An 18,632-nucleotide genomic window follows, 5' to 3' on the forward strand; every position below is an offset into this window, starting at 1 on the left:
TTAGCATATTGTGATAAAGTTAATTATTTTCCATAATGTCATGATGAAAATTTAACATTCATATATTTTAGATTCATTGCACACTAACTGAAATATTTCAGGTCTTTTATTGTCTTAATATGGATGATTTTGGCATACAGCTCATGAAAACCCAAAATTCCTATCTCACAAAATTAGCATATCATTAAAAGGGTCTCTAAACGAGCTATGAACCTAATCATCTGAATCAACGAGTTAACTCTAAACACCTGCAAAAGATTCTTGAGGCCTTTAAAACTCCCAGCCTGGTTCATCACTCAAAACCCCAATCATGGGTAAGACTGCCGACCTGACTGCTGTCCAGAAGGCCACTATTGACACCCTCAAGCAAGAGGGTAAGACACAGAAAGAAATTTCTGAACGAATAGGCTGTTCCCAGAGTGCTGTATCAAGGCACCTCAGTGGGAAGTCTGTGGGAAGGAAAAAGTGTGGCAGAAAACGCTGCACAACGAGAAGAGGTGACCGGACCCTGAGGAAGATTGTGGAGAAGGGCCGATTCCAGACCTTGGGGGACCTGCGGAAGCAGTGGACTGAGTCTGGAGTAGAAACATCCAGAGCCACCGTGCACAGGCGTGTGCAGGAAATGGGCTACAGGTGCCGCATTCCCCAGACCTGGGCTACAGAGAAGCAGCACTGGACTGTTGCTCTGTGGTCCAAAGTACCTTTTTCGGATGAAAGCAAATTCTGCATGTCATTCAGAAATCAAGGTGCCAGAGTCTGGAGGAAGACTGGGGAGAAGGAAATGCCAAAATGCCAGAAGTCCAGTGTCAAGTACCCACAGTCAGTGATGGTCCGGGGTGCCGTGTCAGCTGCTGGTGTTGGTCCACTGTGTTTTATCAAGGGCAGGGTCAATACAGCTAGCTATCAGGAGATTTTGGAGCACTTCATGCTTCCATCTGCTGAAAAGCTTTATGGAGATGAAGATTTCATTTTTCAACACGACCTGGCACCTGCTCACAGTGCCAAAACCACTGGTAAATGGTTCACTGACCATGGTATCACTGTGCTCAATTGGCCTGCCAACTCTCCTGACCTGAACCCCATAGAGAATCTGTGGGATATTGTGAAGAGAACGTTGAGAGACTCAAGACCCAACACTCTGGATGAGCTAAAGGCCGCTATTGAAGCATCCTGGGCCTCCATAAGACCTCAGCAGTGCCACAGGCTGATTGCCTCCATGCCACGCCGCATTGAAGCAGTAATTTCTGCCAAAGGATTCCCGACCAAGTATTGAGTGCATAACTGTACATGATTATTTGAAGGTTGACGTTTTTTGTATTAAAAACACTTTTCTTTTATTGGTCGGATGAAATATGCTAATTTTGTGAGATAGGAATTTTGGGTTTTCATGAGCTGTATGCCAAAATCATCCGTATTAAGACAATAAAAGACCTGAAATATTTCAGTTAGTGTGCAATGAATCTAAAATATAGGAATGTTAAATTTTCACCATGACATTATGGAAAATAATGAACTTTATCACAATATGCTAATATTTGGAGAAGGACCTGTATATATATATATGTTTATCTTTGACTGGCATTAACCTTTGTTTAATAATCAAAACCACTGAAGGTTTAACAAAAGCTAAAACAGAAAAGCTGTATACAAATTGTTTTTTCAGAGCATTGGATGTCTGGTGTTTTACCATTGCAACTGCGTTTTGTGGTGTCTGTCTTGGGCAGCAAGATCATTCAAAAGCTGTGTGTGAACTTGTGTTGTCTTCTGGTTAATTAAGCATTATATAAAAAATAGTATTCAATTTGTTTGAAAATTGCCTCTAGCTGTGGGGAAAAAGGAAATGTCTACAGAGTAATTTCTATTAATCTAATTTTTACTTCTTTAAATTAAAAACCCCTGTTTGTCACAATCTTTTCTTTAATTGCATCTTTCTTTACTTATTTTTGTATATATAAATGTATGATTTACATCCCAATTAACAATCAGTGACCACATTATCAGGTAAACCTGTTCAATTGCTTGTTGGCACAAATGGCAAATCGATAAAAGACATGCCAACAACTTAATGCATCTAGGCATCTAGATGTGTAGAAGATGGGCTGCCAAAGTAAAGTAGCATCAGAATGTGGAATAAGGAAGATTTAAGTGACTTTGAAGGTGAGAAGGTTGTTGGTGCCAGACGAGCTGGATGGGTACTTTGAAAAGTGTTGATCTACTAGGATTTTCATGAGAGATTTTATCCTGGGAGGAACGTTTCATAGGCAAAAATGCATAGTTAATGCCAGAAGCCAGAGGAGAATAGGTTGACTGGTTTGACATGATAGACAGACAACAGTATCTAAAATAATCACTCATTACAACCAAATATGCAGAACACCATCTATGAATGTACAACACATCAATCCAGCAGATGGGCTGGAGCAGCAGAAGATCACAATGAGTGCCATTGCCACTGGCTAATTGGAACGAACTAAGGCTACAAGTCACACAACCATCATATTGGTGAAATTGGCTACCGAGGAACCAAACTATTAACGGTTATAATGAGTACTACCGGAGCCATAATCCGGAAATGGATATACCAGCCTCAATCAGGTGCTCCATGCAAGATTTGAGACAGACAAATGAATAGAATGATCAGAAGAATTGTCTAAGAGCCAAAGTGAACTCCTCGAACCAGTCAGAAAGATCTGGAATTAGCAGGTACACTTGTTTTGAAGAAAACAAAAAGTAACACACAAAATCGCTATGGTCTGTATTAACTCTCACCACATAGGATGACATTGCTAAAGAAAAAAACAAGTTGAAGCATGGTAAAATTTTGGTGTACAACATTAAGACAAGCCTCTGAAATACAGGGAGAATATGGTCTGGTTAAATGAAACCAAAACTGACATCTTGGGATGCCATAATACATATCATGTTTAGAGGTCATAAGGCCCTGCACATCACAAACATTATGCCACCATTGAAGTTTGGAGATTGAAACATCAAGGTGTGGGGTTGTTTTTCGGCATCTAGCACTGGCAGACTTCATATAATTGAAGGACAAATAAGCAAAAATGTTATTGATAAAAATCACCTGCCATCTAACTATGAATCAAGGGTGGATGTTTCAACAAGACAATGATCCCAATGTTGGAACATTTGTGCGCTACTATGCCTTCCAGCGTCAGCTTCCATTATGTACCCCAGGATAGTCTGCTACTACAACTCCCAGCAGGGATTGTAGCTGATAGGAAGAGGGCGTCGCAGCTAATATGAGGTCTCTCTCATCTTTGCTTTTCACGCTGGAAACCGGACCGGTATCTGGCAACTGAAGCGCATCATTCTGGAGAAGAAAATCAAATGTGGAATTTCATTCATTCTCCCCCGTTGGCCAATGAGAAGAAAAATTCATGAAAGAAGTTCCTGGAATAGGAAGGCCAGGAAACTTCACTTTACTGATCAAAGACATGAATTGAACACGTGACCAAAAACCCCACGGAGGTTTCAAGGAGACGGAATTGCCATCCTTGTTTTGTTCCAGTCGACTCCTGACGGTCAGTCATATTTTCCTCTTTCGCCAAAGGAGGCCAGAGGACGAAGACTGACCACTCTCCTGACGAGTTAATCGCGGAAGATTTATTAGATTCCTCCTGTTTAGGTGGTGTTGCTTACCAGAGTTCTCTTAGGTGTATTTATTTATAGATCTGGTTCCCCTTGTTTTTTTCTGTAGTTTCACAATTTAATCATTGTTATTCTGTTATCTCCCTGCAGTCATGTTAATCAGTCATCTTCCCTCAGTGCCTCTTTCACAGCTGCTATATATTACTTCTGATCAGCCTGTCTCCCTGTTCATTGGTTCATACGCCACTTCCCTCAGTATATTAGCTTCCTGGTTTTCATTGTTCATCACTGGTTCCTCCTGTAAACATCCCTGAATGCTACCAGGCTTTTACACTGTTTACTATTCAGATGTCAATTGCGTGTAAAGTAAATCATCTAGTTTTCTTGTCACAGCAGGATTTCTAGCTCTGTCAAGCTTCTCATGAGGTTGGCTAGTGATGGCGAATGGAGTGAAAACCCCACCAGGGATGTGCTGCCATTGTGGGTAACCAGTATCAGCTCCAGCAGTAATAGCAAAGTCGGAGCATTCCGCGAGCCCTTATAAAGCTTACCTCCTGTGACGTCAGAGCTGTGACACCTGTTGAGCTGCGTTGTTGTTCGTTTATATCACAAAATGGAGGATGACCCAATAATGTTCAGCAGCACACCTCTAACATTAATTCATCTTCCTTTTGAGCACCTTTTCAACAGTAAGGCTTTCAAAAGGCGTTCCAGGTAAAACTACTCAAAGCACTTTTCTTCTTAATCACTTGTATATCAGGTTATGTCAACATTTCCACAAGTGGAAAGAATGAAGGTTGAAAATTTTTTTTTATTTTAAAACCCAGTTGATCATATCATCAAACCCAGCAAACACATGATCTGTATCACATCTTTAATTTGTGTAGCGTACCTTCCACATGCTGGCTTCTTTCCCATAAACCACAGCCATGTTTTTAACTTTGTTCTGCTGGATGCTCCTCTTCTCAGTCTCATTGAGCTCCTCCGAAACGAAGCCCATGAAGGAGTTGTCTGGTGTGTGGGCTGAATGTGTATAAGTATATGTGTGAAATTAGTAAAAGTAGCAGAGTGGTGAAGAAGTGAAAAGAATGCAGAAAGACAGAAAAAGAGAAGTAAGGAACAGACTTTTATTTGAACTGAGAGACAGAGAAGACTGCAAGGAAAAGTCTCTCCATCCTTTTGCACTTTGGTTCAATGGTTCAGTGACTGTGAGGATTATAAATTGTGACTGTCAATGGCAAAGTCTAATACAGGAATTTTTATTCTAAAATCTATCTACTAAGTACATTCAATGTGGTTTTCCCTAAGTTCAAGCAGTCTGACATGATAAAAGCCAACTACACATATACTGTAATCCTCTGCTACTGACTTCTTTTTTAAGCCAGGTGCTTATTATTCTCCTTTTAGCAGAGTGCATTCTCAAGTATTGAAGAACTCTAATAAATGCAGCCCTGCCACACTCTAATAAGTATGAAGGTTGAGTCACTCATTATAGCTTTGGCCAATGTATAACGTGGGTGTCTACAATACGCTGTGTATTGTCAATATAATGATCCTGCTGCGGAGTGCCAACGATGCACGGCTGCTGAGGGCTGAATGTGAAAGAACCAGACAGTTAAACAGTCAATGTCTCAGCCAGGAAGCAAGAAGACAGACAGCTCTGAGGGAGGATCAGACCTATTGTGCAGCTTGCAGGAGAAAAAGCACAAGACAGGTACAGCTCAAAGGGACGCTGTGCTAAAAAAAGAAATATGAAGCACATTGTTTAAATGAATGCGAACAACCAGGGAAATCTGTCAAAAGAGGTGAAAAGGCTAGTTTGAAGTCATTTCGGTATTGCTAGAAAGAGATACTGAAGATTGTGTGTGAAATTCTGGATGTGATGAATTTTTTATGATGTGTAGTTATCAGCTCTTTGAAAACCGAAAGATTTGACAGTAAGTACAATGTAAAAAGTGAGTAAGAATTAGGAAAGACAGTAAGATCTTACGGAACATGGTCATGTACTGCCTGGCGTTCAGGTTCCAGTAGCCCCAGTTGGTCCGATAGCCATGCAGGGTTGCATACTCTTCATGGTTGTAAGCTGGCTCTGTCCCAAATGTGTCAATAACTCTGATATGGCATCTGTAAAGGTACAGAACAAAACAGTCACATGAAATGAGTTTCAGTGCCAAGAAAAAAATATATGTTGTATAAAAAATATCTAAAAATAAATTCTGAAAAGTGTAACAAGAGTTGGGCATGAGTGTCTTCTCCTTGTAACGACTCCTGACATGTGAAGGAAGACAACTAATTTTCAAATCATTAGCTCAACAGAAATTCTATTATATTACATAAACATAAATTAAAATCAATATTTATTTGTTGGTTGGTTGGTGTTTTACTAAGAAAACCTCTTCTATAAACGCACTAATCCACACAGACCACGAATAATAGGAATTGCCAAGAATTGCCAAATTTAAGGATTCTTAGTTAAATCATAAGAAGCTCCTGAATACGTAATTGATTTGTATTTTATTCTTAGACAGTTCTTGCAGTTCATGAGCCATCTGGAATTTATGGCAAAGGTTTTGAACTGTTCAGAATTTTGGTGCAGAATTTCAGTTAATTCTTAACAAATTCCAAGTTCATTCTAAGGTAACGTAACTCATTCTTAACTGATTCTTAGGCATTCCTATGTATTCTTAACTCAATCGGGGATTCCTGAAGCATTGTCTTGACCAACCTAAAACTGCCCAAATCTCTCTTCTGCACCTGAAAAAATAAAAAACAAGAAAAACAATTAATAAAAGAAAATTTCCATCCATCCATTTTCTACGCCCGCTTCTTCCGTACAGGGTTGCGGTCTACTGTGGGAGACGGATTACACCCTGAACAGGTCCAGGACCAGTCCATCACAGGGCAAATAAAAAACAAAGGCAAAAAACCAAAACAATAAAGGTTTAAAAAATATATAGAAAGAAATAAAAAACAAAGTCAAATTAACTCGTTATTAGTGTTGTCGCGTTCTGAGGGTTAGAGTGACCAAAGCAGAGACAAGAGGTTGGCAGCTGCATGTTTAAAGGAGTCTTCTTCTTTTATTCAAAGATAAGTTCAAAATGTTTTTCCAAACGTAGCAAGAACGTAGCAAAATCACTGCAGATACAAGAAATCCAAAAACTTACAAAGTTGATACTGCAGGAACATAGTAGGGAAAGTACATAGATGAAGGTAGGTGAACGGAGATATGAACGGGGATTCGAATGGAAGGAACCAGCGAGGAACAAACAAGAACATAGAGCTTATGAACAGAGGGAAGTGGAGTATGGACCAATGAGAAACTGAGGCAGGTAATCAGATGAGATGGAATTCAGGTGTGGACCAGGTAGTAGAGAACTGAGGGAATGTGAATAGTTGCTAAGGTGACAGGGCTAGAAACAAAATGAAACACGAGGGAAGCTAGATAAGAACATAACCAAAAGAACATGACTACAAAAACAAAACTATAAATAACAAAGCTCAAGGAAACAGAACTAAGCAAAACTATGGACGAAGATAATAAACCCAAAGAGACATAAGAACCTAGAATAATCATTAACTAAAGTAAACCGAGAAACTAGAGGGAATAGAAGAAACACCAAAACCTAATAATTAACAAAGAACCCATAAAGAAATCCTGACCGTAAATAAACAAAACCTAAACCACAGAAAGGGAACCAGGACGAGGAGGAACAGAGAAAATAAACTAGTGAACAAAGAGCGCAGGTGAACAAATACCAAAACATAAATAAACACAGATATACTAAACAGGAAACTAAACTAGAAACTACAAGGAAGACAAGGGAATTAGAATACAACAAATATAATAATAGTCATAAGAAAACCATAACAAATAATAGAAAAATAAATTCCAAATTAATAGAAAACACAAGACCACAACAAAACTAAAGATGTCGCTTTACGACAAGTTTCTTATTGCATTTTATGTCCAAAAACAAGCACTTTAGTTTCTACATTTTATTGGCAAAAACAATCACTTCACATTAAACATTTTAATATCTAAATTTCAACAGTCTTCATTCAACTAACATCACTCCTGCTTGACCCTCATCACTTTTTACTAAATCTTGATGGAAAATCCCACAAATTGTCAAGAATAGTAAAGACTTTAAATTAAATCGTACCTGATTCTTAGATGCATTCGTCATATTGTTAAGCGATTCCTAACTGATTCTTAATGTTCATGTAGTATTCTTAATAGATTCCTGTAAATTGTACTAAATTCCTGACAATATCCGTGTGAATCAAGCCAAATCTCACAATTTATCTTTATCTTTGATACCTGTGTCATAACTGAATCTTGGGATGTCACAAACAGGACCAGAAAATTTGCAAACGTCCAAGAATCCTCACGAATCCTAAAAGTTTGCATATTTTGGCAATTTGTGTCATTCATGGTCTGTGTGGAATAGTGGATTAAGGGAGAACAATTTCCGGAACAAAGCCTTTAAGACAGATGAGACATCAGCACAGATTTTTTTGAGAAAATCAAACAAAGCATATCAGCAGGGGGGCGTCGGCTGACAAAAATGCTGATGAAAAACTATTGGCCCATTGCAAGTGTGCAGGCAACCAGACTAGATGAAGGAAAAACAAGTGAATGCTAAAGAACAACAGAACAAGGAATAGGATTTACATGGTGAGGTATGATTGATGGCTGATGTTACAGTATCCCACATAAACAGATTTTTAGGAATTATTTTCTACATAAATTCTGGATAAAGAGACCCACATTGACAGCAACGTGAATACAGCTGAGATAAACTATAGTACTATGTTTCAGCAGAATGTACTTAACTTGTATCCAAGTATCGCTGTAAGACTGCTACTCTCCCTCCCTGTGAAAGACTCAAAACATAACTGAGATCCACCATGCTACAGGACAGAATGTCTTCGCCTGCTCTCATGGGAATTAAACATGACGTCAGGGAAACAATGGACATGGATGCACTAATGTTTACAGAGGCCAAATCCTGCATGGTTAGATTGAACTAGTGGTGTCAACTGTGTCAGCCAGCTATAAAAAGTGATAGAATGATTAAAGTTGGATAGATAAATACTGCTCACTAATAGTAATAAAATAAACTAGAAACAACATCTATCTGAAAAGGGCCATGAAGAAGAGGGATATAGTGTGACAAGTGCATAAGAGAATCGATAGGCGAGGAAGAGGAAAGAATAAACTACAAATGATAATTGCCCAGTACTTCTTTTCTTGTGATGTGGGTTTTTCCCTTAGCAGCTCTGTCTATTATAACCTTTTGACTTTGCTTTTTTGCTTTTTGTTGTTTTTTGCCTTTTCTGTATGCCTCTATCTGCCATTTTGCCTTGCTGCCAGCACAGTCAAATTTTCCCACTAAGGGACAATAAAGGATATTTCAAATCCATTCAAGAAAAGAAAATTAATACTCCAGGGAAAGAGGCATAGAAGAAGATATAGAAATAGGGAGCCTAGAGGAGAGCAGGATAGAGTAATGTACATTTTATTATTAAATTACAGTATACTATACGTGTAGCAATTAACCTGTATTCTCTACTCTCTCTTCGGTAAAACAATCCAGAAGACAAAACTACTTGTATAGAAGCCTTAGAGGGCAATCAAGGTAACTTATGATGACTTAATTTGGTCAGGAAGTGCAGCATAGTGAGTTCATCTCCTCCTATATGAAAAATGTTTTTTTCTAGATGCATTCTCTATCCACACATTACAGAAGATCTATAAGTACTAACTGCTATCCATACTAACCTTTTGACTACATGATTAATATCTGCCAACTGCGTTAACTCTGTCCTCATATACCTCTTATTCCCTCACACATAAGGCTTTATGTGACTCTTATTATATTTTATGACTTCAATTTTTATTTGAACATTTCTGAACATTTCATGATTGCAGTTCCACTTATTCACTTTCCTCTCTGTTTAGATTTATATGTTGTGTAAAACACATTGTCAATTGACATTTCATAAAGGAAAGGGATAAATTAAAATCTTTCGACAAAAAAACTTTTTATCACAATCCGTCATCCTTCATCCAGTCTGGTTCCCTCTCCACACCTCCAATGGGCCACTGTCCAAGTACCATCTCTCTCAAATGCACTGACTTTTCCACAGTGCTCTAACAACTGTGGGGAGTTTTCCACTCCACTGTCGCTACATGCATGCTCAGTATGAAGAATTACCGCAAAGTCAATGCAAGCGACTGGTCATTGTCACTACGTGCTCATCCAGGAGGAATGAATGCTGCAGCTCGATGCAATCTGATGGATTTCCTTAGAAAACTTTTAACCGATTTGTATAATAAACTGAATTTCACTGCACTGTGATAATTAGGATCAATTGAGATGTATGCACCTGACTTGAGATCTGTATGATTTGATTGAATGGACTTTATAAAGTGCTTTGAGATGCCATGTGTTGTGAATTGCCGCTATATAACTAAAGAAAAAAGCTGTGCCCTGTCATAGTTTCCAATGTTATGGAGTTTCCGATATGAATTGTGATATAAAAATCTGTTAATTTAGGCATATACTGTATTATATTTTTACTATACTGTTTACCTCTAACCTGTCATTATTAGTTTGTAAACCCTTAGTTATAATTATAATAAATATATAGTAAATTATAATAATAAAAGGTTTTTCCAAATCATTTCAATGAGTAGTTGTGTACTGAAGTAGGAATTGGCTACTGTTTGGTTCACTGTATTCCAGTATGAAAATTGTGGCAGCACCACAGAATCTTTCTTCCTCAGGGCCTACTGGTATACATTATGGAATACGTAAGGGCCCCTTTACAAAGGTTTGCATGGGGCTCCAAAAAGTCCACCACTGGAATCGGCCAAGAAAAGTTTTTCCAAGCATCCATGTTAGTGTGGACAAGACCTAATTGTGTGTTGAAAGGTTTGTTAACTCTTGCGTTCCAATCACTGATAGTAAGCTCTGATTTTCCATGCATATACTTAAGTTTAAAGACATTGTGAATAAAATGCCTTGGTGGATGATAGTTGTTGTATTTTATTTTATACACAGTAGTGTATCTTTAAACAATGTATTCACTGAACTGAAAGGTGTTTTCAAGATGAAAAATTGGTTGCACAATTTTTTATGTCAAAAAAAGGAGAAGAATTAGTCAAAATATTTTACAGGGGGTTTAAACTACTTATTGTTAGTGTTTGTACGTTTACAAAAACATTCTTCATCTATCGTTTATCTACTATTAGTAGTGCAAGCAGTGTTGCCTTCCTTTAGTCTAGGAAGATGTTTGTTCGTGTTTAGATGCAGGCTCGCCACCAGATATCTCCTTCGATGCATCACTTTCAGAGCAGTAAATTCAGCAAACACGGAGGCAATCAATATGCTGGTCCAATTATCAGATGAGTGGGTGTGATTTAAAACAGACTCAGACTATCTGCTTTTCAGTATCTCTGACAGCAGCACCAATACACCCTTGCCTCCACAAACACATTCATATGAAGTTCAGCAAATAGTCCACACTGAGCAAGGCAACACCTCTTTCATTATTTACATGTTACACAGACCAAATAAATTAGAGTGGCTGTTTGTGTGAACATAAAACAAAGCTAATTAAAGAGAACTGAGAGGAAGGGGGATGTAAAGATCAGGCCATGTGATTAATTATTATCTGTAGTGTGCAAGAGTAAACCAGAACCAAGAGGGTGGGAGAGGGGTGAGTAGGTATGTCATTGACTTAACTTGATCCTTAGGGTCCTTGTGGCATTGATAAATGCTTGCAGCAGTAAGATACAAAGAGAAATTATTGGAGAAAAAGAAGATAAAATGCTATTGTCTCCATTTCATCTATACACCAGAAATCCCAAGGAGAGTGTACTATTGTGACACCTAGATTTGAATGTCAGTGCTTTAGGCATGACACCCAGGATTGCCTTTTGACATTCATTTTGAAGCAAAAAGGGAGGTTGTTTGACAAGTTGAACAGTTGTGTTGATGGAGTACATTAAAAAAGATAGTTGTAAGCGCTGGCTGACAACGCTCTTTAAAATGCTGGTGTGGCGCCATTTGGGTTATTTGGTTGAAGAAAAATTGTGACAGAGTAAGAGGTAAGATACAAACAATGTATGAGAACTATAAAAAATATTGTAACCATTAGTCATTAGAATGCATCTGGATGAAGCTAGGTCAGTGTTTGCAGCATGATTTTACAAATCATCTACAACCCCAATTCCAATGAAGTTGGGACGTTGCATAAAATGTAAATAAAAACAGAACACAATGATTTGAAAATCTTGTTTTGCCTATATGCAAATGAATCCACTACAAGGCAAGATATTTCATGGTCAAACTGATAAACTTTACTGCATTTTTGCAAATACTCGCTCATTTCAAATTTGATGCTTGCAACATGTTCCAAAAAAGCTGGGACAGGGGCATCCTATTTACCACCGTGTTGCATCACCTTTCCTTTTAACAATACTCAATAAGCGTTTGGTAACTGAGACACTAATTGTTGAAGCTTTGTAGGTGGAATTCTTTCCCATTCTTGTTTGATGTACAATTTCAGTCACTCAACAGTCTGGGGTCTCCATTGCTGAATTTTGCCCTTAATAATGTGCCAAATATTTTCAATGGGAGACAGGTCTGAACTGCAGGTAGGCCAGTCTATTACCAGTTATTTTACTACAAAGCCACGCTGTTGTAACACATACATAATGTGGCTTGGCATTGTCTCGCTGAAATAAGCAGGACATCCCTAACAAAGATTTTGCGTGGATGGCAGGATATGTTGCTTCACAACCTGTATGTACTTTTTAGCATCAATGGTGCCTTCACAGATGTGCAAGTTACCCATGCCATGCGTTTCTGGGTGCTGTCTCTTTGCATGGCAGAGTTTTAACTTGCACATGTAAATGTAGACATGAACTTTGTTGACTGAACGACCGAGCCTTTCGGGGATGCTGCTTTAATACCCAATCACGACACTCGCTTGTTTCCAGTTAACCTGTTACTCCGTGGAATGATCCAAACAGGTGTTTTTTGAGCATTCCTCAACTTTCCCAGTCTTTTGTTGCCCCTGTCCCAGCTTTTTCGAAACATGTTGCAATCATCAAATTCAAAATGAGTGAATAAAAATACAAGTTTATCAGTTTGAACAATAAATATCTTGTCTTTGTAGTATATTCAGTTGCATATAGGTTGAACAGGATTTGCAAATCATTGTGTTCTGTTGTCATTTACGTTTTGCACAACATCCCAACTTCACTGGAATTGGGGTATAAGTCTGTTGTGAAGAGTGCAGTCTGCTCTTCCGTCATCATCACCTGGGGAAGCAGCATTAGATCCAGTGATTTTAAAACAAGACATAAAGTGAAGAACATGATTGATAACCCTGATCAGCCTCTTGATGAAGCTGCAATACACTAGTGATGTGTTTTTCGTGAACAAAACAGCTCTTAGAGCCGGCTCTTTGAAGTGAACAACAGTAGCTGGCTCATGATTGGGAGCCGTTTTTTCCCACTTCTCTCTTTCACTTTTTTCTATTAAAAACGCACGTCATTGGTCAATGTGTGTGCCATCATCTCTGTCCTTATTAGCAAAGGAGTAGGGAGTCGGCAATTATACATTGTCTGACTCTCTTATTTGTCATGGTTTTGCAGCATTTTAAACTAATAATTCATTTGACTATATATTTGTGTTATTGTGGGCCAGAAGTTAATTCAAGAATCACAAATCTTAAGAACTGGAAATATTTGGGAGCCAAAAGACCCAGGTGATTTTAGGGAGCCGGAGTTCCCATCACTACAATTCACTAACTGAGCATCTTCAGTCTGAGATTTCTTGCAACACCCATAGCAAATACCATCTATTGTCAAGTCAAGTCAAGTTTATTTATATAAACTGTTGCACTAAGGTCCAATAATCCCAGCACTGTGGGTCTTCTACAGTTTGCATTTATAGGGATGTCATTGAACACCTTGACTAGAGAAGTCTCTGTACTGTGGTGAGCACGGAAGCCTGACTGGAAGACATCAAAACGGTTGGTCATTGTTAGGAAGTTGTTTAACTGTTTAAACACAGCTTTTTCAATAATCTTGCTGATGAAGGGGAAGTTTGAGATAGTCCTGTAGTTCTGTAGAGCCAGCTTGTCCAAGTTGCTCTTGGAGTCACAGTGTCCAAGATTTCAGTAGAGATGGAATGAAATAATAAGTCAAGTTAAGTCAAATTTATTTATATAGCGCTTTTCAGCAACAAGGCACTCAAGGCGCTGTACATAAGCAAAAAGATTACAATTATACAGAAAATTAAGCAACAGAGGTAATTAAAAAAAATAAAGAGAATAGAATGATGGATAAGAAAAATAAAAAATAATTGGAAGGAAAACTTAACTAATAATGTTTAGATAACACATTCAAAGGCTGTTCTAAACAAATATGTTCAGTTTTGGTTTGATTCAGCTGAAGAAAATGTTGGCACATCCATGCATTGATTTCTTCTAAGCATTTACCCAGCGCTTAAATGGGTTCATAGTCACTTGGTGACATTGTAATGTATAGCTGTCGTCTGCATAGTTATGACAACTTATGTTGTTGTTTATTAAAATCTGAGTTAGGGGGAGCGTGTAGATATTGAATAGGAGGGGCCCTAAGATGGATCCTTGGGGAACGCCACATGTGATTTTTGTGGTCTCTGATGTAAATTTACCTACTGACACAAAAAAGTCCCTGTCCTTCAAGTAGGATTTAAACCAATTGAGTGCTGTACCAGAAAGGCTAACCAAGTTTTCACGGACACTTCATTGCCTCTTGTCCAGTGCGACCAAAAGAGAGGGTCCGCTAGTTGTAAAGGGGAACCTGACAGACGACCATTTCACCCCTATCCGATTCACCATACCAGCTACCATCTTGTTCTCCCAAGACTCACTCCATTTATCAGCTCTCATTGACTCAGGAAGTGAGCAAAATGTTATCGACCAACGTCTGGTGGAACAGGCTCAGATCGACACTGAACTCCTTCCTATCCCTCACCTGGTTTCTGCCAGTAATGGTAAGAACCTTCAACACATAACACACAGGACCAAGCCTTTGGAATTAATAATCTATGGCAATCATCATGAACTGATATCCTTCTTCGTGTTTCCTGTATCTCAGAACCCCTTAGTGTTAGGTTTTCCCTGGCTCCAGAAGCACAATCCACTCCTTAACCGGCCAAACTGTCAAATTAGTTCCTGGTCCACTAACTGCCTCTCCTCCTGTTTACATTCAGCCGTTTTACCCAAACATCAGAACCTGATCCTGGAACAGCAGAGTATCCTGACTTAACTTCAGTTCCCGAGGAGTATATGGATCAAAAACAGGTCTTCAGTAAGACTAAGGCTCTGTCCTTACCCCCTCACATGCCATACGACTGTGCCACTGACCTTCTCTCTGGGGCACCTCTGCCCTCCAGTTGACTTTATAATGTCTCATGCTCAGAACGACAGACCCTCGAAAAATATATCATTGAATCCCTAGCTGCAGGAATCATTCGTACCTCATCGTCTCCACAAGGGGCAGGATTTTTCTTTGTGGGGAAAAAAGATGGATCCCTTCGTCCATGCATTGACTACAGGGGACTCAATCTTATCACAATAAAGAACAAATATCCTCGTCCACTCATCTCCTCCGCATTCGAACCCGTACAAGATGCTACCATATTTTCCAAACTTGACCTCCTTAATGCTCACCATCTCATCGGAATCCACAAGGTAGACGAATGGAAGACAGCTTTTAAGACCACTTTAGGACATTTTGAGTATCTGGTTATGCCTTTCGGCCTCTGGAACACCTCGGCTGTGTTTCAGGCCCTAGTGAATGATGTCCTGAGGGACTTCATCTATCGTTTCGTTTTTGTGTATTAAGATGACATCCTTATTTACTCAAAAGACCTCTCAGAGCATCAACAACACGTCCGCCTGCTCCTTCAACGCCTCCTATATGTCTATATGTAAAAGCTGAAAAGTGTGAGTTTCACAAGTCTTCCGTTACCTTCCTCAGATTCATCCTAGAGGGTGGGCAGGTTCGTTCAGACCCAGACAAGATTAACACTGTACTCGAATGGCCCACTCCTGACTCACGTAAACAGCTTCAACGGTTTTTGGGCTTTGCCAATTTTTATAGAAGAGTCATCAGAAACTACAGTCAAACTGCAGCCCCATTAACCGCTCTGACTTCCACTAAACACCTTTTTGAGTGGACTCCACAGGCAGATGCAGCTTTTCATAAGCTCAAGGACAGTTTCTCTCAAGCCCCTATTCTCATTCAACCAAACCTGTCAAAACAATTCACAAGAGAAGTTGATGCATCTGACATTGGAGCAGGTGCTGTGCTATCCCACGTTTCTGACTCTGATGGCAAACTTCATCTTGTGCCTTTTTTTCCCGCAGATTCAATCCAGCCGAGAGAAATTATGATGTGGGAGACCAAGAACTCCTGGCAATAAAACTGGCCCTGGAGGAGTGCTGAACACCCAGTTGTGGTATGGACAGATCATAAAAACCTAGCCTACCTTCAAGCAGCCAAAGGCATTAACCCTCACCAGTCTCGTTGGTCCCTTTTCTTTTCACGATTTAACCTCTTGATCTCATACAGACCTGGTTCCAAAAATATCAAGCCCGACACCGTCTCTCAACAGTTCTCCCTGGACAACTCTGACAAGGAGCCTGCTCACATCCCACAACAAAGTTGTGTTGTTGGAGCCCTCACGTAGGATGTGGAAACCTTGGTATCCCAGGCCCTCAGAGATGAACCAGATCCCGGAACTGGACCCCAAATCGGACTTACGTCCCATCAACTGTCCAGTCCTGCCTGATCCACTGGTTCCATTCATCTAAGTTCTCTGCCCATCCTGGTTCTAGTCGAACCATCACCCTCATCTCCAGAAGGTTTTGGTTGGCCATCCCTTCATAGAGACGTGAAAGAGTATGTACAAGGCTGTACTATCTGTGCTAGAAATAAGTCCTCTAACCAGGACTGTTGCAACCCCTTTGTGTTCCCTGGTAACATATAGCCCTCGACTTCATCACCGGACTTTCCACTTCAAGAGGTACTCACTTTTTCAACTGTTTCTCTAAGATCTGTCATCTAATTCCCCTCAGAAAACTACCTTCTGCCCTTCAGACAGCTCAACTTCTGGTGAAGCATGTTTTCAGACTCCATGGATCACCTCTGGAGATCCTCTCAGACCATGGACCTCAGTTCACAGCTAAGGTTTGAAAACAATTTTGCTTAGCATTGGGAGCTAAAGTATCTCTAACCTCAGGATATCACCCACAGTCCAATGGCCAAACGGAGAGGATGAATCAAGAACTGGAATCCATCCTCCATTGTTTAACATCAACCAACCCCACAGACTGGAGCCAATTCCTGCCATGGGTCGAGTACGCTCATAATTCTCACACTTCTGCTGCCACAGGTTTCTCCCCTTTCAAAGCTTCTCTGGGCTACCAACCACCATTGTTTTCTGCGGATGAGAAAGAGATCTCTGTCACTTCTGTATATCATCACATCCGTAGATGCAAACCCATCTGGACAGCCACTGCATAAGCCCTTCAACGCACCGCAGAACAGAACAAGAGGTATGCTGACAGGAAAAGGGTTCCAGCTCCCCAGTACCAGCCTGGTCAGAAGGTTTGGCTCTCGTCACGTGACATCCCTCTAAAATCTATGTCCAAGAAACTTGCCCCCCAGGTTCATTGGCCCGTATGAGAATGAGGCAGTTATCAGTCCTCCAGCTGTCTGCCTGAAGCTTCCTTCGAGTCTCAGCATTCATCCAATGTTCCACGTTTCTCAGATCAAACTTGTCATCACAAGTCCTGTTTGCCCTCCGGCCGAACCCCCTCCACCCACCTGGGATGGATTGGGGCAATGGATTGTAGACTCACGTCGGCGGGGTCGCGGTTGGCAGTATTTTGTCAACTGGTAGGGCTATGGTCCTGAGGACCGCACCTGGGTGCCCTGGTCTTTTATCTGTGACCCATCTCTCATCTCTGACTACCTCTCCTCCCTTCCTTCCACTTCCTCTGGGCCGCCAGGCGGCGGACGTTGAGGGGTGAGTACTTTCAGAGTTCTGGGAATTTATTTCTGTTCACCTGTTTTACCTGCTACTAACCCCATCCAACCTCTAGATGGCACCAGACGCACGGTAGGAGCTGAGTCCACAGGTGTTCTCCATCAGTCTCATCAGGAGAGGAGTTTAAGTACCCAATGTTGCCAACACTCCGGCTCTTACTCCGGCTAGAGTTACCACTGTTAACCTGCAGTGGTAACTCTAGCTGGCCAAGACAAGTCTCCTTGTGATTCTTTTCTGAGTATTTACCTTCTCGTGTCCTCCTTCCCAGGTTCCCTCCAGTTCCGAGCTTCTTATCCAGTCTGCGTATGCAGAAAATCCAGACTCTGTCTCCGCAAGAGAACTTCACAGATTATCTTCTCAGTTGGCTGCATTCAGGTTTCAAGTCTCCTCTCGCTACCTGTGGACGAACCTGGCTCACCCTCCACCGTGCTTCCCTCCAAGATCATCCACCCTGTGTCACCTCCACCCCAAGTGCAAGTAAAAAAGAATTACTTGGACCTTTCACTACCCGACACGCTCCGGGAGTATTCATCATCTACCTTTTCCTCCCCCCTGGCGGATCTCCTAATCACCCTCTGTAAGCAAAACATATCAAGATAAATAACCCAGAATTTTACGTATCACTTACCATTGATCCCCTCTCCACACAGCAGCGAGTTCCAAACTTGTTAAAACTTTTCCTGTTTTCCTGTATTTCTAAATGTGGGTCAAAGCAGCTAGAAAAACAATTACAATTATGGGTTCTTTAAAATGCAGTTTGTTTGAAAAGTATTTGCATTGTAAAATGAAATGAGGCAGACATATCTCTATGGACAGGAAAACAATTTAAACAAAGCAGTAATTCTAGAAATAAATCTTTGTTAACTATTATATTAGTTTAGCATGTTTCCACTGGGATTT

The 18,632-nt window shown here is 40.2% G+C and overlaps 1 protein-coding gene across 4 annotated transcripts in view; it reads right to left on the bottom strand.

Annotated features, from left to right (window-relative positions):
- LOC124869096 (alpha-1,6-mannosylglycoprotein 6-beta-N-acetylglucosaminyltransferase B-like) overlaps nt 1-18,632 on the bottom strand; it is a 259,990-nt gene that overhangs the window by 38,312 nt on the left and 203,046 nt on the right. For 3 of the 4 annotated variants that reach the window (XR_007038482.1, XM_047366829.1, XM_047366828.1), the window contains exons 10-12: nt 6,298-6,363; nt 5,600-5,733; nt 4,502-4,632 (exon numbers count right to left, since the gene is read on the bottom strand). Coding sequence is in view for 3 of the 4 variants with exons in the window: in XM_047366829.1 (XP_047222785.1) it covers nt 4,502-4,632; nt 5,600-5,733; nt 6,298-6,363 (331 nt within the window). In the remaining variant the exon portion in view is untranslated. The remainder of the gene's footprint in view (nt 1-4,501; nt 4,633-5,599; nt 5,734-6,297; nt 6,364-18,632) is intronic. The other variant, XM_047366831.1, reaches the window with a different exon arrangement.

Source organism: Girardinichthys multiradiatus, chromosome 5, assembly GCF_021462225.1.
Source record: "Girardinichthys multiradiatus isolate DD_20200921_A chromosome 5, DD_fGirMul_XY1, whole genome shotgun sequence".
NCBI classification, from domain to species: Eukaryota; Metazoa; Chordata; class Actinopteri; order Cyprinodontiformes; family Goodeidae; genus Girardinichthys; species Girardinichthys multiradiatus.